The sequence below is a fragment of the Vipera berus genome (assembly GCF_964194415.1).
Source record: "Vipera berus genome assembly, chromosome: 2".
Lineage (NCBI taxonomy): Eukaryota > Metazoa > Chordata > Lepidosauria > Squamata > Viperidae > Vipera > Vipera berus.
The window spans coordinates 161,089,476-161,110,095 of record NC_138203.1 but is presented as its reverse complement, the minus strand read 5'-3'; the positions used below and the strand labels follow the sequence as shown (position 1 = coordinate 161,110,095).

The 20,620-nt window shown below is 41.2% G+C and overlaps 1 protein-coding gene across 1 annotated transcript; it reads right to left on the bottom strand.

The window, feature by feature from the left end:
* Window positions 1-241: 241 nt before the first annotated feature.
* On the bottom strand, window positions 242-9,665 carry GPR142 (G protein-coupled receptor 142; the record flags this gene model as incomplete). The annotated part of the gene is given in 7 exon segments (XM_081318991.1): window positions 242-343; window positions 4,920-4,982; window positions 4,985-5,838; window positions 7,803-7,949; window positions 9,011-9,126; window positions 9,271-9,298; window positions 9,536-9,665. Coding segments are annotated over 7 exon segments (1,440 nt in total).
* Between the last annotated feature and the right edge of the window lie 10,955 nt (window positions 9,666-20,620).

The following is a 20,620-nucleotide window of genomic DNA, read 5'->3' as shown; positions in this document are numbered from 1 at the left end:
GCAGTGATAGAATTAACAACTGAGGCAAGAAAGGTCATAAAATGGGAGAAAATTCACTTGACAAATGTATCATTTAACAAAAAATTTGGGCTCAATTATGGTCGTAAGTCGAGAACTGCCTGTTACATTTTCCAGCGAGAGCCCTCCATGCTGGCTAGAACTTCACTAGACATGTGAGCAATCTCAAATCTGGAAGTCACCAACTGGAAAAGTCCTCCTCCTTTCATCATAGCTGTGTGGGTCAGAAACTGCTGAATGTAGCTTCTTCCTTGGCCAGAAGGAAAACCAAGAAGCCATGGCGCTGACTAGCATTCCTCAACTGGGACAGTCCAGAGGCCTTGGACTGTAAAGACAAAAAAATACCTGTTTATAGACACACCCATGAAGACTATTTCTTCCTAGCGTTACTCCTGCACTTTGGCAGGGTCTGTTCAGACATGTCCATGAAGACTCTGGAGTCAGTTAGAAGAGATTTTGACCATCCTTGTCCCCTTTTATCAAACTTAATGTTAGGCAGCACAAGACTCAGTCTTTTTTTCATGATATTTGATGTTGGTCAGAGTGTAAAAACATTTCATTGGTTTGCCTGTGTTAAATTCTCTTCACTTTTTTCATATTGTCTTTGCCAATTTGACAAGGCATTCAGACAGGTACTTGAAGGCGGCCACAATAACCTTCATTAATTGTCATGACTTATGGATTAAACGTATCTTAACGACTTTCAAACTCTCCTCTACCACTCTTGCCCTCCATTTTTTTTTGGCCAGGTTCCAGTTTTTCTGAAATTTTCTTAAATCTTAGGATGCCACAATACATGATGGAATTTAATAATTTTAGAATTCAGTGAAGTTATAACTCCTTCTGCCTTGGGAATTATAGTTCTATTGCTATAGTCAGATCTCACTGCTGTTCCATATCTATCTGGGAACTATAAATCCTAGACCTAGATAGTTTCACACATACACTTTCCAAGCCAATTATCTGCCTGTACACTTGATTTGTTTCCTAAGGTAATAACTTAGCATTTTTTTTCTTATTAAAAACCACTATCTTAAGCCTGTTTCTCTAACTTAAGATCATTTTGGGCCTTATACTTGCCTTCTAAAAGCTTAGATATTTCACTCATTCTTATCTTGTAAAAATTTGGAAAACCATCTATCTTTCCAACCAAGCTGTTAATATTAAAAATATTGCACATGGTACTTTAGCAATATTGCACCACTGTCATAATATACATATTTTAGATGTTTTTATTCTGTCTTTATTATTTTTATGAATAACTCAAGGCGGTGGGTGAACATACCTAATACTTCTTCCTCCCTCAACAAACCTGTGAAGTGGTTTGGGCTGAGAGAGAGTGACTGGCCCAAAGTCACCCAGCCAGTTTATGTGCCTAAAGTGGGATTAGAACTCATTGTCTCCTGGTTTCTTGCCTGGTGCCTTAAACTCTATTATACCTTTTAACATCCCTACCATTGACTAAAGAAATTGCCTGAACAAAAAGGAAATTGCCTCATCAGATACTTATCCAAAAATTCAGTCACACAAAATGGAGAGAAATAGCTCTGCCTTTGAATTCCTCAAATTACTTTAAATATGTGTTTAGTCAAAAAGCTTCAAACCCCTTTTGTTGATGGCGGGTATTTCCCCCCCCTAACTTAAATAAAATTAAATTGTATTGCTTTTTCTTTGAGCCTTTTGGTGCCCTTTTCTTCAACTTCTCCAACTATGCAAAATCCTTTTCTCAAGAGAATAGAATGGTACCCAGCATTTCAAGTATGACTACACCTTCAGTAATAGTAAGTCAGTAACAACAAAAGTTAAGCAGACTTGCAAATTGTCTTATCTATATAAGACAAGCACTCTCCATTTACTTGTGGAATTTATAACACTGATCCTTGTTTTGACTTGGTATTCAGCCCAAAAGCAGGTTTCCTATCTGAATGAGAAGTAGTTCATTCAGTGCAAATTGGAAGGAAGATTAGTGACTCTGATTCATTTCACACAAATTGGGCTAAATCATACAGAAACTTGGTTTATTGAATAAATTAAAATTATCTGGGATTAAGCCACAAACTATGGCTTATAAACCATTATATGTACCTTTACATAACATGTTAGAGCCACACTAAGCCAACCAATGATTACTTAATATTTTCTATAAATATTGGGTTGTCTTATCTATCAAGAAGGGACGGGGTGGCTCAGTGGGTTAGGATGCTGAGCTTGTTGATCAGAAGGTCAGCAGTTTTGCGGGTCGAATCCCGAGTGCCGCGTAACAGAGTGAGTGCCTGTTACTCGTCCCAGCTTCTGCCAACCTAGCAGTATGAAAGCACATAAAAATGCAAGTAGAAAAATAGGGACCACTATGGTGGGAAGGTAACAGTGTTCCGTGCGCCTTTGGCATCTAGTCATACCGGCCACATGACCACGGAGACGTCCTCGGACAAGCGCTGGCTCTTCGGCTTTGAAACGGAGATGAGCACCGGCCCCTAGAGTTGGAAACGACTAGCACACATGTGTGGGGGAACCTTTACCTTTACCTTATCTATCAAGAAGCTTCAGATCATGGAAGGCTTCTCATTTCCCTGCACAGACCTCCCAATTTCTACATGGATGTAAGATCATACGAATGTCCCAACAGGCCTATATACAATATCTGAGGCTGAACTATATGCCTCTATCTGTGACTTTGAGTTGATGCTTGGTGGGATATAGCTGGCTTTTCTCCCAGGCCATGGTGCTTGGAGCTATTTGGGAAGCAGCCAGATTGGACAGGCCCTCCAAAAGGGTGTGAAAGAAGCTTTTCAAAGGAGGAGAGAGAAAACCTCAGAGAAACCCACCTAAAGGCAAATATTTATGGGAGTGGAAAGTTAGGGGTGAGGAGTGAGAAGAATGTTGGAGTTTTGAAAGTGTGGAATGGATTATCTGGCTCAGAGATATTTACCACACAAAGGGATTGCTTGCTTGAAACAATTCTGCCAGTTCTACCCTTCTAAACACACATGTCATTACATGGATATTACTATTTTTCTCTCTTTCAGTCCTAGGGCATGGCTTTTTCAAGATCTCCTTGTATTTTGCCTCCGGTAACAGAGAAATCAGTGCCCACAAACATTCCTTCTTGCTTTCTCCAAATATTGTATGCTTTGAAAGAATCAGAATAGATATTGTGAATAAGAGCTGGGGATAAACCAGACATTTGTCTTTCTGCCACCCACTAAAGGTATTCCACTGAGGTGGAACACATCTATACATCTCCTGGTTGGGCTTTCTTGAAAATGGCAGTGAGGGTCTGTCTTTGCCCTTGATGGATGGCTCACCTCACTGAACAAGGTTGAGAGCTGTAAGACCATAACACAAAAGGAGGATGGATGAATGCTTCTCCCCTTCCTCCCTTCCCCAAACAATTCATTACTTTAAAAAAGAGCAAAGAATGAAATCAAGGTTTCTCTGAATGAAGCTACTTCACTACCTCTCCCCACCCTTTAAAAAAAAAGAAAAGAAACTCAGGGCCCCAAAGAGACCATTCTTCTCCATTGTCTTTACTTCAGCCTTATGAATCTTAGATTAGACCAGGGGTAGGCAACCTTGGCTCTTTTATGACACGTGGACTTCAACTCCCAGAATTCCTGAGCCAGCCATGCTGAGGGGAAAGGGAGAGGTTTCCGTGCTGAGCCATCAACTCATGCTTTCTCCCAAAGTCACAGATAGAGGCATATAGTTCAGCTTCAGACATTGTATATAGGCCTGTTGGGACATTCGTATGATCTTACATCCATGTACAAATTGGGAGGTCTGTGCAGGCTCAGGAATTCTGGGAGTTGAAGTCCAATAGTCATAAAAGGGCCAAGGTTGCCTACCCCTGGATTAGACTGAACCGCAACATCCCAGGGATCCTTTGTGCAGTGCTTCCCAGACCTGGGTAAATTACAGGTAGCCCCCAATGATTACTGAGCCCAAAATTTCCATTGCTAAGCAAGACAGGTGTTAAGTGAGTTTTGCCCCACTTTACAACCTTTCTTGCCACAGTTGCTAAGTGAATCATTAGAGTTGTTCAGTTAGTAACACGGTTGTTAAGGGAATCTGGCTTCCCCATTGTCTTTGCTTGTCAGAAGTTCGCAAAACATGATCACATGACTGCAGGACACTGGAACTGTCATAAATGTCAGTTGCCAAGTGTTGCAATTCTGACCGTGGGGATGCTGCAGTGGTGATAAGTACGAAAAACAGTCATTTGTTATTTTTTCAGTGCTGTTGTAACTTTGAACAATCGCAAAACAAATGGTTGTAAATCGAAGACTACCTGTACCAGTAATCTACTACCTGTATTGGGTAAAAGTGGTTTTTCTTTGGGTGACTACACATGAACCCATTAACGGCTATGCAGAGCAAATAATCCAGCATAGGCAAAGCAGTCAATGCAAAATGTTATTTGAAGAGAAGGAGGAGCTGTTGGAGTCTTCCTGGCTAATAGTTCACAATGAATATCCCATAGTAGCTGAGGAGGCTGTGATGCAATTATTGCCATTTCCAACTTAGTCCTCAACTTAAGACCATTTGCTTAGCGATCATTCAAAGTTCTGTTGATGTTGAAAAAAGTCTGGTCTTTGCACTTACACTGTTGCAGTTTCCTCACAGTCATATGAGCGTGATCTGGGTGCTTGGTACTTTAAAATGGTTGCAGCATCCCAGGATGACATGATTGCCATCGCCGACCTGGTCACCCAAAACCTTGTCAATGTTTGCTGTGCTCTGGAAACGTACACAGAAGCAAACTTACATCCACAGCCACATTGGTGCAAATATAATGAATAAACATATGTGCACACAAGATGTATGCATATCCAGAATATTCTTCCCAGCATTGTTGCCTTATATCCCTTCTGTCCCTGATTTATGCTGGTGCACCAAAAGACCCACGGAATCCACATCCAGCAAAAATGGAGCTGGTTGCAGAAGGACGACAATCTCCCTAAACTGAAGTCCCAGCCCAGACCCCCAAGGGTTTCAGAGTCAGTTCCAAAGTGGTGTCCTTCCTGGATGGTTGGGTACAATGGAATCTGTAAGAAACTAGCACTTCACGGACTGTACGTCGGAAAGTCTTGCTGACAAAGCAGTAAAGGAAGAAGTTGATGGAGGTATTGAGCATGGCTACCATGTTGGCCACATCCAAGGCCAGATGTACTCGCCAGTCCTGATTGACCGATGCCACGTAGAGGTGGTAGATCATGACAAATGTCCGTGGAGCCCAGAGGACAATGAACACAGTGGTGATAGCCAACAAGATGGCCATCGTTCTGCTGAGGCGGCGGTTGGGATTTCCTGATCGCTTGAGCTTGCAGATGATCACAGAGTTTGTCAGCAGAAAGACAGTGCAGGGAATGAAGTAGATGATGAAGCAATGAAGCCACTTCAAGACTTTGTCCATCGTGGTGGGTGGGTAGACATCATGCCAAACATCTAGCCACCAGTAGAAAGGAACTCCAGTAGCCAGTGAGACTGCAAACATGGCACCAATTATCTTCTGGGTGCGTTCTGGGTAGGAGATAGCCCTGTACTGCAGGGGATGGCAAAGGGCCACATAACGGTCCATAGTCAACAGTACCGTCACCCAGATGGAGGCGTGATTGGCCGTGAACTGTAAGATGTTGATTGCATGGGCAAAGGCACCTGGAACGTCACGAGACAAGATGGCTGCCTGCACAATGAAGCCAGCAAAGACCACAAAGACTTGAGTGAGGATGTCAGAAGCGGTGAGGGCCAAGAGGTAGCAGTAGGAGGATTTCTGAGTACGAGCAGCAAGACGGGAAAGTGCAGCGGCAGCTAAGACGTTAACTTGAACAAGGAAGAAAAGATAACAAAAGGGTAGTAAAAATTTTCTGTAGATAGATAAGGAGTTTAAAAGTGCTTTAGGATGAATTAGTATTTGTATGCATAGCTGTGACTAATATTTGGTTTCTGTAAAACTGAATCAGATGGCCTCTCTTTAGCTTATTTGTCCTTGTCAAGGTAAAATAAGGCTGGGAAAGATAACAAACAACTATGGATGTGAGCCACAGGACCCCAGAAGAAGGACTAGATATACAGTAATTCAGTGGTGGGATTCAAATCTGCGAACAGCCGGTTCTTTGTGTGGATGCCGCTTCTGGAAGTCCATTCCAGGCCTGGGCAACAAAAAATTAGCTACCGGTTCTGCCGAACTGGTGCGAACTGGCTGACTCCTACCACTGCAGTAATTGTAATAAATGCATTTGGGACTCACTGCCTTTACTGTTGCAAATCTGAATGTACATCTCTCTCTCTCTCTCTCCCTCCCTCCCTCCCTCCCTCCTTCCCTTTACTATCCAAGAAACTTGGAATGTTTTTTTTTCTTTTTGAGATGTTTGCTCTAGTCCCATTCCTTCGGTGAAGTCAGCTGCCTCTTATCTGTCCAATCCCGTTTGCAGTTCTTCCTCCTCCTGTCTCCTATTATCTCTCAAGAATTCTTACATCCAAATAACAGAATAACAGAATTGGAAGGGACCTCGGAGGTCTTCTAGTCCAACCCCCTGCCCAGGCAGGAGACTCTACTATACCATTCCAGATAAAAGGGTTGTCCAGTCTCTTGAAAACCTCCCAGTGTTGGAGTACCCACAACTTCTAGAAGCAAGCTGTTCCAGTGATTAATGGAATGGTTTGTCTCCAGAAGTTGTGGGTGCTCCGATAAAAACACTAATGGAGTTGTGGGACAACTCTCTGAGCCAATTAACCTAGTTTCCCTTTTCAGGGACTCATAAAATTGCCTGGATGGAGGCCCATCAATATTCTCCACATCTTTGTGAGATGATAGCGCCCTCTGGTGCTCATCTTCAAATTAACACTATAATGGGCACATACCAGTAAAAGTTGTTCCTAATAAACCTTCCCTCTCACCTTCCTATGGTCATGCTTTCTTTCTTTCTTTCTTTCTTTCTTTCTTTCTTTCTTTCTTTCTTTCTTTCTTTCTTTCTTTCTTTCTTTCTTTCTTTCTTTCTTTCTTTCTTTCTTTCTTTCTTTCTTGCTTGCTTGCTTGCTTGCTTGCTTGCTTGCTTGCTTGCTTGCTTGCTTGCTTGCTTTTTAAAAAAATCCTGACAGTGCATTAAAATGTTGGGATAAAAACAAAGTTGGATTTCCCTTTGCTAAAAAATATCAGCAGATATCGGAAAACATACTGATCTCTTGCACTGAATTGGCTACTGGAATGACTGGGTGGCCTCCAAAGTCTGGGATGTAACATTTCATGATATTTTTTTTACTAATGTTGATGAGCATATAGGAAGTAAACAAATATTCTGTTGGAAGGATTTTGATGAAAACACACCAAAAGGTTGGTAGAAGTTAGGATGACTATGGGATCGTAATTAAAGCGTTGGACCAAATCCCAGAGAGATCTAGAATCTAGACTATCCATTTTCTCCTGACAGCCACTAGAGATAGATCCTTCTTGGTGGGACCATTTTTTCTTGGCAGTCTTTCTCACAAAAAAAAAAAAAAATGCTAGGGTCCCTCCTTCTGTAAACTTTTAAAATGTGATTTGGTTTCTGGAGTGTATTCGTTTGAGTTGATATGGTGGAGTTTTTATTGTGCTCTTTTGCACATTTTCCCCCCTATGTGTCAACTTGGCAGTACTACTCCAGACAGTTAAATAAATAACCATAAAATCAATCAACTACAAATTGTTGATGCTGCTGCTTCTCCTCCTCCGACCTGCTGGAAGGACACATGAAAACATCTCACTGATACACTTATGGAGCTGTTTGATCTCTTGTTTTTTGTCTTACCCGGCAAACCCACACACAGCAGGATGCAGTAGTAGAGGAGAGCCCCTATGCTAACCAAGCAAGGTGATATCTCCTTTTCATCTGGGTCCTTGGCATTGCTTCCCCAAGCCAGGTCACTTTTGTTCATCTTCTCCCAGCGCCTTCCAGCTACAAGGAGACCAAGGACAATGGGGTTAAAAATACAATAGAATCCTTGCTTATAATAGCAGAAATCTCACCAACCCTGGACCGTTGGCTGCAGGAAATTGTTCTTTGTAGTAAAACAGCGGTACCACAGAATGAATCAATATAGCTATGAAGGCAATGATTGATTACATTTGACCCACATATTTCCCCATGGCTGTCATTATCCTGGCAATTCTGTATCTTTCAATTGAGAAAAGTTTTCCCCTCAGTGTGTATGTAAAGAAAGAATCGCTGATTTACAATGAAGCTTCTAAAGGAAGGTCAAAAGCAAATTTGTCTTCTTTCCACCAAAATGTTCAACTTCTGCTCCTCTTCTGTTAAGTTTCTTAGGTGTGAGAAACAAAAACACTTAGAGATGTATAGCTAAAGGACAGAATTATAATGCATCCTCCAAAATTTGGGATCAGAGTCATCATTAAGAGGTTAGTGAATGTTAAGTTATATCTGTCGGGCAGTTAGCAAGCTGCCCAAGGATGTGAACAAATGCCAATATGGTGGGTATGGTGGAAATAAAATTAAATACAAGAGGCATTCAACTAACTCTGAGATATATTCTATTCCATTTTACTCCTTCCTTCCTTCCTTCCTTCCTTCCTTCCTTCCTTCCTTCCTTCCTTCCTTCCTTCCTTCCTTCCTTCCTTCCTTCCTTCCTTTGATTATTTTATTAGCTATGATGCTGCAATGAGTTCCCTTCATCAACAGAAGATTTGGGCAAAATAGCCTCTGAGTTTCCTTCAGTTAGAATGATTCTATTTCTCTATCTGGATTGACAGAGTGAGACCTAGCAGAATTTCTAGAGGGTTTTGGGATGCATCATTCCCCTCTGTTCCCCTCTTTCCTAGTAAGTATCAACTTTCTATCCATCTGGCTCCTGAAGTTGGTAGAAATGAGCAAAGTAATGCCATGGCTCAGGTTTATTCTAGGAAACTCCATCCTTCTTCCTCTTGCTAGATCAGGCTAGGCAGTCCAGTCCAGTTCATTACTTCCCATCTCCTTGCAGATGCAATCTGGTTGAATCTTACCTTGAGGCTTTGGCTGGGGAAATTGCTGTCCTTTATTTGCCAGCTTTGCAAGTGGTCCTTGCTGCTTCTCCCTAGTAGATGTCTGAAGGTCCTCCTCCACCACCTCCTCTGCAAGGCTGTTGTAAGGACCCAGAGAGAAAAGAAAGAGAAAAGTCAGGGAGAGAAATGGGAAAGAGGCTGAGCAAGCTGTTAGATTCAAGCTCTTGCAAAAGGAGGGGGGAGGAGGAGCAGTGGCAGGTGTACACTTGTCTGTGACAGACCTAGGAGGGGGTGGAGAAGCAGGCTGGTCTGGATCAGCACAGATGGAGGCAGAGGGGTGGGGAGGCTGTCAGCTACTTCCGTTTATGCTATACGGGTGCAGAAATAGTATCTCAAACCATAGAAGTCCTTAAGAACTTCTGCCAGAATCCAAGAGGCTAAAGGCTTCTTCAGACCCTGAGATGCCCATTTGCCTAGAAACCGGTGCCCACTGATATTGCCCAGCAGTGGATGTTCCACAGCGAGGCTTCTTACCTTTGAACTTACCTGTAGCAATCATGCGGGTATAATCAAAGTGGTGGACACTGAGCTGGGAGAGAATGATTGAAAAGAGGCTGAGATTGCTAAAAGCTGCTTGGCTCTTGTTCTGCTGACAGTTTGTCTCAGGATCGGCCATTGGGGTGTTTTAAAAAAATAAAGTTACTGTGGTGCGGCTGCAATGATGTGATCAAAGCTGCCATCTTGACTTTTTTTCCTTTGGATTCCTCTGGCATCTCTGATGTCAATCCTTACTCCCTAAAGTGTGTTTTCCTCTCAACCGAGAGCTTCATGTGCATTTCTGTAATGCATAGTCTTCTTTTACATCCCCTCCTTTTTTTCCTCTCCCAAAGCCAAATATTTTAGGATGCCTTTGCTTGGAAATGGACTCAGAGTGGGAAGTTGAAGAGCCTTCAGGCTGGGGCATGCATGGCAGCGATGCTCCTCCAGGAACCCTGCCCAAACTAGTCACTGTTCCAAAAGTACCAGTAGCTTGATGTGGATCTGGAAAGAGACAACAGCTAGTGCAGATGGACAAGCTCAAGCTTAATGTGTTGGATAGGCAGGTCCCACTAAACAGCTTAGCTCTCCTGGTTTTGATTAACTGAAACTTTTGGACAATGTTCAAAAGCAGTCCCAGATATACTACAGATCATCGAACCAAGCAGGTGGTTACCAGAATGTGAATAATTGTTGCAAATCTTTTTTGTTTAAGAACATCAGCCAGCCCATCGATCAAACTTTGAAGCTTTGAGCCACAGAAACTGCTGGTTCTTCTAGTCATCATGAGAGATCTGAAAAGAGGGCCACACTGCATGCTTCACTGCTTAGATTGGATCAGGGGGAGGCAATCTTTCTAGGCCTACTGCATTTCTCCCCTAATTTTTTCAATTGTGAAAAGTTTTACATCCAAATATATTTTTTTATACTGTTTCCACCTTCCATTAAAATATTAACAGAATCCACAATGGTCTGAGAATCAGGGTCTCCACTAGATAATTGACAGTTAAGCTGAGAGGTTGCTGAGGGTGTTGGAGAGCTTGCTGATGAGAGCCCTCAGCCAGGCCCCTCCCACCTGGTTACAATGCAGACCCAGCTGTGTGAGCCTGACAGCGTGGATGAAGATGACCCACAGCTGGCCCTGTTCAAGGACGCCTGACGCAGGAGGCAGTCAATCAGGAGTAAACAGAGGAAGGTAATGGGGCACCTCGGAAGGAGGCAGAGAGAAGCCACGCCCTGAATTGTTTAAAAGGGGAATGCATGGGAGGGTTGGTTTGCTGAAGGCAACCGTTTGAATAGCTCCTGTTTCATGGTTCGTGTCTTGTTTTTGCTCTGTTTGCTTTTGTGTCCATAAATTTGGCAGGCTTAGTTCCAGCCTCTTGCCTTCTTGTAAAGGGGTTGTCCCTGCCTTATCTGCAGGGCTGGTAGTAGGCTGGTACAGAACATTATCCTAGAATCAGCACATAGACACTTCACCCCGGACAAGCTCCCCCTATAAAAATCTGCTACTATACCCCATTTCTCTGCAGCCTGCTCCTGTTTTGCTTTTAGGAATAAATATTTCTTCTTTCCTCACCGCTGTCTGGATCTCATATTTATTTATTTATTCTTGTGCAGCCCCAGCTCAAGTTGGAACCCCAAATTATTCTTCTGACATAACAATTGAGGAATATGGCAATGATGTAATGACAGTAGAAGGGGGGAAAGGAGATATTTTAACCATTTACTTCTACAGTACATTTTTTGGGGGGAGTGTGTGTGTGTGCATTGAATTTATTGAAGTCCAGCTGTCGTTGGTGCAAACCTTTTCTCTCCACTTCCAAACCAATAAAAAAATCTCTCACACACCCATGCACACACAAACATGTCCCCTGCAAAAGGAGACGGTGTTAGCAAGTGACTCATTGTGGTTCCTTGTCTCACTGGGCTATTGGTGTGTCCGGGGGAAGAAAAGCACAATCACACTCATAAGCTTCTACTACTTTGGCTTGCCTTGATAAAGTATAGTTCTAGTTATCCTGCCTTATTTCCTGATGTGGTCTACCTTATCTGACTGACAGGCTGACAGATAGAATTGAGCTAGACTCTGGATGATTTGCCCATGCACTTTTCTTTATGGAGTTAAGAAAGTAATTTGCCAAGCCTCTTTCTTGATCTTTGTCCTTCTACTGTGTTGTGAATGTTGCCAGGAGGTAGAGCATATTAGCAGGAGATTTAAAGAACACATCTGGATAGCCTCTGCCTTTAACTTACAAATCCATCACCTGGTTCAAGAACTGCTTCACAACATCAGCTGCTTTGCAAGCCTTGTGAGATGAAGTGGAGAGACAGAGCAAATTTCCATCTAGGTGTGTTGGTATCTCAGTCCATCTCCCTAATATTAACTTCTCCCAAAGAAGCAAGTTCTTACATCATTTTGGTTCAAAGCAGAAATGCTATGAACTTATTTATGAGGAGACACAAATGCCATAGATGCTGGAATGTTAGATAAGTATTTGGAAAAGATAAGTTGGAAACTGCTGAGCCAATGACCCTTACTGAATGGCCAATGAGCGCCATGATTCATCTTCTTGCTAATGGCCTTCAGTGGTTACTCTTCATAGTGGCTGATTATTATCTCCGGAATTACAGATGGCCTCCCTTAAATACTACAATAGTCAGTGCTTTTTTAGTAAAAGAAAAAGGTGCCGGAACTCACACATGTCATACAACCTGCCTTGCCTACCCTACAAGGTTCCATCCAAAAAAGGTGCCGGAACTCCGTTCTGAGCGTTCTATGAGAAAAAAAGCCCTGACAATAGTTATTTGAGAGCTTCCTGAATGAATCTATTGGGATACTGAATATTGGAGCAGATGGGCCCTTGCCCTGGTTAGTAGAATTTTTCACTGAGATGAGAAGAAAGAATGTTACTAGATGATGCATCATGGAGAAATGGTGCACAAGGAACATAATCAGATAGAGATATTCATTTTTTTCCCATGCAAATTCTGAAATGATTGGTTTTACCAATTACTGATATGGTCAGCTTGACTGCAGATGGGAAGGGGAATCCATTACTTGAAATATATACTTTCCATCCGCAATCTGTTTTAAATTTGCAACGTTAAAAAATATGGAAGGAGAAAACAAAACAGGAACAAGTCAGGATGCAGTTAGCATATAATTTAGACCCAAGGCTTGATAGAATGGAGCTGAGTGAAGCTCTGCAGCCAAAAACCTGAGATGTTGTAGCAACATTGTCCCCTCATCAGAACTAGTACTCCAAGACATGAATCTTAAAGGAAAAAAATCTGTTCTGCTACAAGTACTGTAGATCTAGTAAGATCGGGAAGATGTCACCTTTGCTAAAGAATCCAGAAATGGAGCCCTGGGAATTTAGTGAGCAGGCCAGAACCACCTGGGTCCTAAGGACAGTGGCAAGATTGAGACTTGAGATCCTCCATAAGCAACATTTTTAGCACCACCTAACTTCTGGCCTCTTCTGAAGGCCATTTTATATCTGCCTTTTCTCTTCACTTCATCAGAGAGCTGTGTTGTTGCCTGAGTCAATTCTTTAGTCATCAGATGATATTATCAGCTAATGCTGTTGTTATTATTGGCTAATTCCTCTGTTTTACAGATGGCTGCATCTAACATGTGCTCACCTGGCCATTTGAAGCATCCCTTGGCTGCTGGGCTCTCTCTTCTCATCAGCTACGCAGAGAACAACATGAAAGGGACCTAGCATAGGTGTCATACAGCCAGAACACCCAAGCACATTAAACTCTTAGTATGAGTCATTTTCCTTTACTATTCACCTAATAAAAATCCTGCAGATTTTAGTTATTCACCAGTTTTGCACTATACCACTGATTAAAGAGGTGTGTGTGTGTGTGTGTGGGTGGGTGGGTGGGGGCAAATGGGTGACATTGTCTGAAAACATATGAGCACGGCCACTGCTTGCCTAACCCAAGGTATGTCCCTGAGTTCCTTTTTTCTTATTGATCTCAGTAAGAGGAGGCTCCTATGTCTCTTCTTTGTCTATCTGTCCAAAGCTGATCTTCCTTCTCTTGTTTTTCCCTCTCCATTGCTCTGTTTTTCTTCTTGTAGGCTGTGTGCCTTTCCTCATCAAGCTGTTGTTTTTCCGCACCAGTGGCTAAATGAGCCGATCAGCAGATGGACTGCTAAGCGATTAACCTACAAATGGCAGGCAGCACTGAGCACTGTTGCCACTAGTAATATAAGAATCCATATTTGCCTGATTATGGCACACTCACTTAGTGGCAGGTAAAGATAGGTGTGAGGTGACAAATGCAGCTGTACTTGATATCTGAAAGAGCAAAGGAACTACTTTATTTTTGAACTTTGATCTCTTTTCCCCCAGCTGCATTTCATATTTTCAGCTTGAAATGTTTCTTTCTCAAGAGCCAATCTTTCTCTCCTGTTCTTCTCTAAACTTGGAGGTTCCTTCAAAACAGTCTTTCTTTCTTTCTTTCTTTCTTTCTTTCTTTCTTTCTTTCTTTCTTTCTTTCTTTCTTTCTTTCTTTCTTTCTTTCTTTCTTTCTTTCCTTCCTTCCTTCCCTCCCTCCCTCCCTCCCTCCCCCCTCCTTTCCTTCCTGCCTTCCTTCCCCCAAAGATTGCATTCTAGTGGTGCACTTTTTAAAAATATGCACACGAATATACCTATAAAACAGTGTCAGCAATTCAGCAGGCCACAATCAATAATGGGTTGTGACAAGGCCTGTAGGAATAACTTTGATCATGACATGCAAACTACCTTAGATTCTTCATCTCTTTTTAGATGTACCCTTGGTTTTCACAGGCAAGATTGTAGAAGAAGAGCTGAGTTAGTCTACAATTGCTAAAAAAAATAATAATTAGGAGAAACCAAGTAGAATAGCACCTTTTCCAAATATTTATTAAAAGGTATGTGCTTTAGTGAGCTGTAGTTCATTTCATCAGATTCATCCCCATTGAATGAAAGATTACAGGTAGTCCTTGATTTATGACCACAATTGAACCTAACATTTATGTTGCTAAGTGAGACTTTTGTTAAGTGAGTCTTGCCCCATTTTGCGACCCCTCTTTCCACAATTGTGAAGTGAATCACTGCAAGGGTTAAGTTAGTAACCTGATTGTTACATGATTCTGGTTTCCCCATTGACTTTGCTTGACAGAAGGTCACAAAAGGGGACTCATGTGACTTCAGGACCCTGCCACCGTTATAAATACGAGTCAGCTGCCAAACATCTGAATGTTGATCACTTGGCTACGGGGATGCTGCGATAGTCATGAGTGTGAAAAGTGGATATGAGTCACTTTTTTTCAGTGCCGTTGTAACTTTGAACAGTCACTAAATGAACTGTTGTAAGTCAAGGACTGCCCGTATGCTTTTTAATAAAATTGTTAGATGGAAAAGGTGCTACCACATCTTAATTTTTAGCCATACCCACTCTATAAATTTAATAAGATGGATTGGCATCTGGCAACTCAATGGCTCACTGTACTTAATGTCTTCCCAGCAGGTAGCCCAATGTACACCAGTGAGGTTCCCTGCAAACATTATCAGTCCAGGCTCACCCAGCATAAGAAAGGCCCCTTCATCGCTCCTCTCCCAGTATGAACCATGACAACTGCTGTCATAAGTCTCTCTCCTTGGTTTTAGTTACTAAATCCTTAATATGGAGATGAAAAAAAAAGAGGTCTGAGCAGATGACATCAAAAGCAACAATTACTCTGATAGAGATAATAATAATAATAATAATAATAATAATAATAATAATAATAATAATAATAATAATAATAATTTTATTTATACCGCCCTTCTCCCGAAGGACTCAGGACAGTGAACAGGGCAGACATATAAAAAATACAAAAATACAAAAGTTAAAAAGAATTAAACATATGCCCAAGCTAAAAACAGTAAATACATATATTAAAAATGACAATAAAAACCCAACCCATCCCCCATCAGGCCAAGCCGGCTTGTTCAAATAAATGTGTCTTCAGATCGCGACGGAAGGAGCGAAGGTCGGGCGCCATCCGGAGCTCAACCGGCAACCGATTCCATAGCTCCGGGGCGCCCACAGAGAAGGACCTCCCCCTGGGGGCCACCAATCGACATTCTCTGATCGGTGGCACCCTGAGGAGGCCCTCTCTGTGGGAGCGCACAGGGCGGAGGGAAGTTGATGCCGGCAGCAGGTGCTCCCTAAGGTACTCCGGGAACTGGTTTTAATGTGCCTTAGCCAGTCTGGGTAAGCAGAGCCCTCAAGCTTGGACTGAGCTCTCCTTTGCCTTCTGTCTCCAAAAATATTTGTCATTTGAAGTACCGTAATAGCTCTGGATGGTAAGGTGCCTAGAAAGCCCCTAGAATGATGTTCAATCCATTCATGTGGCCACTAGGAGATGCTCTTTGTCCAGAGTCAAATAGCATGAAATCTATTGTCTTGCAGCTCAGATGTAAAATTACTATTGATAGGGAAATCAGTTCTATCCATCTACCATTCAACCTGCCATCTGTATGCACAGAAGACTACCGTGGAAGAATGTTAAAGGAATTAACACTAAAGTTAAACAAAATAATCAAATTAACTCAAATGAATTTTATAAAATAGAGGGGGCACTTCAGATGTCATCTTTTGCTATCTATTTGTCTCGTCTTGCAAAGTAGAAAACTTTGCTTTGGGAAATTGAAAATATTTAAATCAGCCCCGAGATTATCAATGGGTAAGGAGATAATGGATTCAATTTATTAATTTTCTGATTTGAGAATATGTTTAGACATTTAACAATATAATTGCGAACCACTGGTTTCCAGTCACAGGTGTTTTATTGGCTGAGTGATTGTTAATGGGATAAAATAAAAAAGAATAAAATTTATTACTAATTCACTAATCAAATGTAGACATTGGTTCTACTACAAATGAAATTAATTAACTGTGGAGTCCAATTAACTAGTCAATTGTTGAGTTTAAACATATTTACTTGTTATAAATATAATTATTGGTGTATCTCTTTCTGAATTTAACAGATAAACCAAAATCTATATAGTATTTGCCATACCATTTCAGCTTAAGATCACTGAAGAGTAATTATCATTTTGTGCTGTTTAGCTACTTCAAGCATCCAACATGAGGAACTAAGTAGATCAATCCATTTGTTCAATTTCTGTTAGGTAATGCATATTAAAATATTTCTGAGGGGTTTGATATTCTAAACTGATCAACATACCAATTGTTTGGACTCTCTCCTGCTTGGAAAAATATTTGCACATAAAATGGTGTCTTTAGTAAACTTTCAAGACTCTATTATGATACCTTAAATAATAAAGTAGCGTTCCTGTAATTCTTGTGGCACCTGTTTCCTGAACTGACTACCTTCAGACATCAATCTTGAAAGCCTCCAAGAACTTCTCTCTGCTCCTTCTTATTCTGTAGAAAATCAAGATGGAATAATTTGGAATTTCTCGTGTTTTCTACTTTCTCAGGACACTTATTTGTTTCCCTCCCTTAACAGATCACCCATTCCTTCATCAAGGGTCTATCTCTAATCCTTCATACTTATGACAATTCTTTGAATATTCAGAATGCAAAACTAGATACATAGATCCTATATACATGTAGGAACGTTTCTAGTGGCAGCATTGAGTCTTTTGCAAAGTGAAACAAGAGGGGACATTACAAGAATAACAGGCTATTTCTAGAAACAATTTTAAGGCCTCTTGACAGAATGATTAGTTGCTGGGGTAGGTTCCAATTATACAGGCAAGGCTGCTAAAGAGGAAGTGATTGGTTCTGAGGATGTGACTCCATTTGCTGGGCCAGGAGAAGTCGCCCTGCTGTGGATGTGCATTTTTTTTTTGCCAGCAAAAGTCACACAGAGGCCTCTTCTTCCTCTGCCTCAGCATTGACTCGTTTACAGCTATCCCAGGGTTCATGCTCTGGCAAACACAATGACTTTCATCTGAGATGCATCCAATTTGGTCACAGCTGGGGAAATATTAGCTTGTTCCTATTTATTGACTAGCTGTCTGGATTTATGCAGACATCTGGGTTGAATCAAGCAAGCCACTGAAGTGTAAACTCTTCTCTGACCCCTGCTATACAAGCTTTTCATGTCTGGTCTGATAGTTTGATTCCCATCTCCCTGCCCAGATTTGGGCCATCCTGCCATCTCCTTTCTCACCGACTCAAGTCAAGCTATTTTCATAATCTGGGACAAGCAGGATCCTTGATTGATATGGAAAACAACAAAACATTTGAAGCTTGCATTTACTAGACTCCGCAGACATTTTGCTCTTTGACACTGTTAGGCCACTGAGACATTAGAAAATTTAGATAATGATTTTTTTAAAAAAAAATCCAGTGAGTTCCAAACATTGCAAGAAGAAACAGCAAGCAAATTACTTGATATATACAGTACAGTATTTAAGGGCTCCAACATACCCCACCTAACATTGTTTTAGATTTTTAAAAAATCCATCCCCCCCCAACTGTTTACTCAGTGCTATACAGAATGGCCATATTAGAGTATCCTTTTAAGAATGTCTCTTCAGGTAAGTTTAATTTATTGATTACATTGCACTTTATTGATTGTCACTGGAAGAAGAGCCATCTAGAATATTTTACTATTAATTGAACATATGCATATAGAATACACATTACAAAAATAAGGATAAATTTATATGATCACTTACTGTGCAGCCGAATTCCCTCTCTGAACAAAATTCAAACAGCAATCTGTATGCAGTAAACATGAAATAATGTACGACAAATTCCAACTAGAAAAACCGACATAATTACACACATACATACACATACACAGTAAGACTTTTCTTATACAGATGGTGTTTTCTAGATAATCTAGAAAGTGGGTTTCTAGATATCATAACTGAAATAGCTCTGATACATAAGAGCTGAAGTGGTTCAAGAGATTACATGGGACAACTTGCCACAACCAACTCACCGTGGCCAACTCGCCATGGGATAATTCAGCAAATACAAAAATTAAATTACTTTCGATGGAACCCTGGCCAATAATAATAAAATAAGGTCAATCCAGAAATACAACAGTTACAATAATTTTGATGAAAACATGGTCACCAATAATAAAAGTACCTGAATGAAATGATCAATAATTGAATTGTCCCACAGTGAATTGTCCCATGGTAAGTTGGCCATGGCGAGTTATCCTAGATCCACATTTTAATAATATTTTTTTCTTGGGAGCTTAACATAGTCCATATGGGGGTCTTTCCTTATATTGTCCTCATAACAAAAACCATGGTATGTATGTATGCATGTATCTAATAGATTTTTATAGCCACTCAACTTGCAAATTGCAACTTTGACTAGCTAGTGCAGGGTTAAAACCAAAGTATAAAGCAACAAGATACAAACAACAGAAGGATAAGAAACTGAGGACAACCCTCAACCATTCAATTTCCTATAGTATCAGGCAGGCTCATCCAGCACCCTGGTGCAATACCGGGGGAAACACCTTATGGAAGGCCAGCAGAGTCAGGATGACCTGAATCTTGGGGCAGGAATATATAGCTCCAAAGGGCAGGCACCATGACAGAGAAGCTACAACTTCTGAGTCCCATAAATCAGAGGTTCCCAACCTTTTGGGCACCAGGGACTGGTTCCTTGGAGAGAGGTTTTTCCGTGGACCGGAGGTTTTTTCGTGGTTTTGTGCGCTGGCTGCATCCCGCGGATGGGGCTTTGCTTGTTTGTGTGGACCAGTTGCTGGCATGCCACGGCCCGGTACTGGTCCATGGACAGGGGTTAGGGATCCTTGCCATAAATGACTTGGAGCATATCCAACCTGTTGGATCTTATGAGTTGGGCAGAATTAATAGGTGGTCCAGCAAGCAACCCAACTTTGTGCCATGAATCTATCTATCTATCTATCTATCTATCTATCTATCTATCTATCTATCTATCTATCTTTCTTTCTTTCTTTCTTTCTTTCTATCTATCTATCTATCATCTATCTATCTATCTATCTATCTATCTATCTATCTATCTATCTATCTATCTATCTATCTATCTATCTATCTATCTATCTCTATATCCAGTTCATTACTCAATGAACTCCTTGGTCAACTGGCAATTTGAATATGGGTTCTTCTCTCCCCATTCAATGCTGATAAAAGATGTATCATTTCAGTTATGGCTGGTTCATATTCCTTTCACGTAACATTTCCGCATGAGCCGATATAATCAGCTGGATCTTCCCCACACTTTTGATCACCAAACTGGGAGGTCTGTTTTCACGTGGAGAGTGAAAAGTTAGGATACACCTCCATGCATAGGCTTGCCAATTTTTATTCTTTCATCTCTTCTTTTGTTCTAATTCTGATAGATTCTGAACTGCGCATAAACCTGATTCTACGTTATTAGCCAAGCATTCAGTCAATAGATTACAGTACATGGAAGTCTATATTTGCTACACAGACCAATAACCTCATGAATTTGAAATAGTGCAGGAAGCTCTAAATCTCTGCTGGGGTGCTGAATTGCAACTTTCAGAGTGCAAGGCAGATTTTTCTTGCTTGCTGCTAGAAGCATATTTAAGCATATGATAGTAAGCATATACTGTATACTTATATACCTGGCAGGGGAGGTACAATAATCAGTCCACACTCTTTTCCCCTATTGCTATACTGTCCAGCTGCGATACCATATCACGCATATCACTGTTTAGTCCATTAGTATGTCAAATTTATCTAGAGTGCTATGTGATGTCACTTGAAAATTAGACTGCTCAATGAAGACCATGATATGGTGACACACGCTTCATTTGGTAGAACAAATGTCAAAAAGCAGAATATCCCATACTTGAGCAAACAGAGAAAAACTGAACGAAGGAGAAATTTTCTGATGGTGAGAACAATTAATCAATGGAATAGCTTGCCTCCTGAAGTTGTAAATGTTCCATCTCTGGAGGTTTTTAAAAACAGATTGGACAACCATTTGACTGGGATGGTGCAAGGGGCAGAGGGTTGGACTAGAAGACTTCTGGGATCTCTTATAGCATATAATTCTATGTTCTGTGAAGCCCTAATAATAATAATAATAAAGTTGGAAGGGACCTTAGAGGTCATCTAGTCC